The sequence below is a fragment of the Stylophora pistillata genome, chromosome 6 (assembly GCF_964205215.1).
Source record: "Stylophora pistillata chromosome 6, jaStyPist1.2, whole genome shotgun sequence".
NCBI lineage: Eukaryota > Metazoa > Cnidaria > Anthozoa > Scleractinia > Pocilloporidae > Stylophora > Stylophora pistillata.
Window position 1 is genome coordinate 11,933,414 of NC_142524.1, and position 1,161 is coordinate 11,934,574.

The window sequence follows — 1,161 nt, forward strand, 5'->3', positions numbered from 1 at the left end:
TATCTGTACCGGCTGGTCAACACCATCCCCTCCATCCCCCCTCCCCCTCAAAAAAAAACATCATAAATGGGTCAGGGATGTGAATCATGCAAAGGAAAAATAATGCAAGGAAATGAAAACAACTGTCTTAATCAATAGTAGTGTTGCTTTAGCATAGCTTTTAGACTATTTCCAGCTAATTTACCTTCGTCGGATACAAAATGGTCGGATACAAAGGCGGACACAAAGCAAAACAATGGATCATCTAAATCTCAATCTTCCAAAACAACGAAGAATCACCAAAGCAAATCGAGCAAGAAAAAGCCGCCAAACAAGAGTTCTCACAACAGCTCTAATACTCTTAACCACAACCAAGAAAGATCCTCGCCGACCACCGTCATTATTGGCGATTCAATTATCAGAAACATACAAGGGTGGCAATTAGGGAAAGAAGTCGGCCACCGGGTTGTTGTAAAGTCCTTCGCGGGAGCTACAACAAGTGATATGTCACATTATGTGAAACCAACACTGGACAAGAAGCCGGACCAGATCATTTTACATGCTGGTACTAACGACCTTGGAAAACTATCCCCAAGCGAAATCGCCGATAACATCGTTGACCTTGCGAGGGAAATTGAAAGCTCCACGGACGCACAAGTAATAATATCAGAGCTGGTCACAAGATCGGACCTCTCAGATAGCGGCGATGTTGATGCAGTCAACAAAAGGCTTCGAAAATTCTGCAATCAGCGACAGTGGCACTTCATACTCCACGATGACATTCATTCAACGGACTTAAATAGAGGAGGACTTCATCTTGGGGAGACAGGTATTGCCAAAATGTATAACAACTTCGCGAATAAATTACATGAATGTAGTTGACCTACTGGCCGTCTGTTCAATTCAGAGCGTAATCGCGACCTTGGAAATCCAATCGTTTCTCACGAATTTCTCCCGCCTAAACGAGGCTTTAAATTGGCCCCGCTAAATATCAATAGTCTTTCTGCACACATTGATGAACTAAGAATTTTGCTTTCCGACAGACCTATCGATATCTTAGCCATAAATGAAACTAAATTGGATGACACAATGGGCGATAATGAAATTCATATTTCTGGCTATGAATCTATTCGTAGAGATCGCTCTACTAACGGTAGGTCTGGAGGGGGTGTTTGTTTTTTT

General features: G+C 42.4%; 1 protein-coding gene across 1 annotated transcript in view; it reads left to right on the forward strand.

Annotated features, from left to right (window-relative positions):
* The first annotated feature begins 483 nt into the window (after positions 1-483).
* LOC148728266 (uncharacterized) overlaps positions 484-1,161 on the forward strand; it is a 4,260-nt gene continuing 3,582 nt past the window's right edge. Inside the window, exons 1-2 of the mRNA XM_088724936.1 lie at positions 484-808; positions 887-1,161. The exon at positions 887-1,161 is cut by the window's right edge and continues 1,033 nt beyond it. Of these exons, the coding sequence (XP_088581062.1) occupies positions 484-808; positions 887-1,161 (600 nt within the window). The remainder of the gene's footprint in view (positions 809-886) is intronic.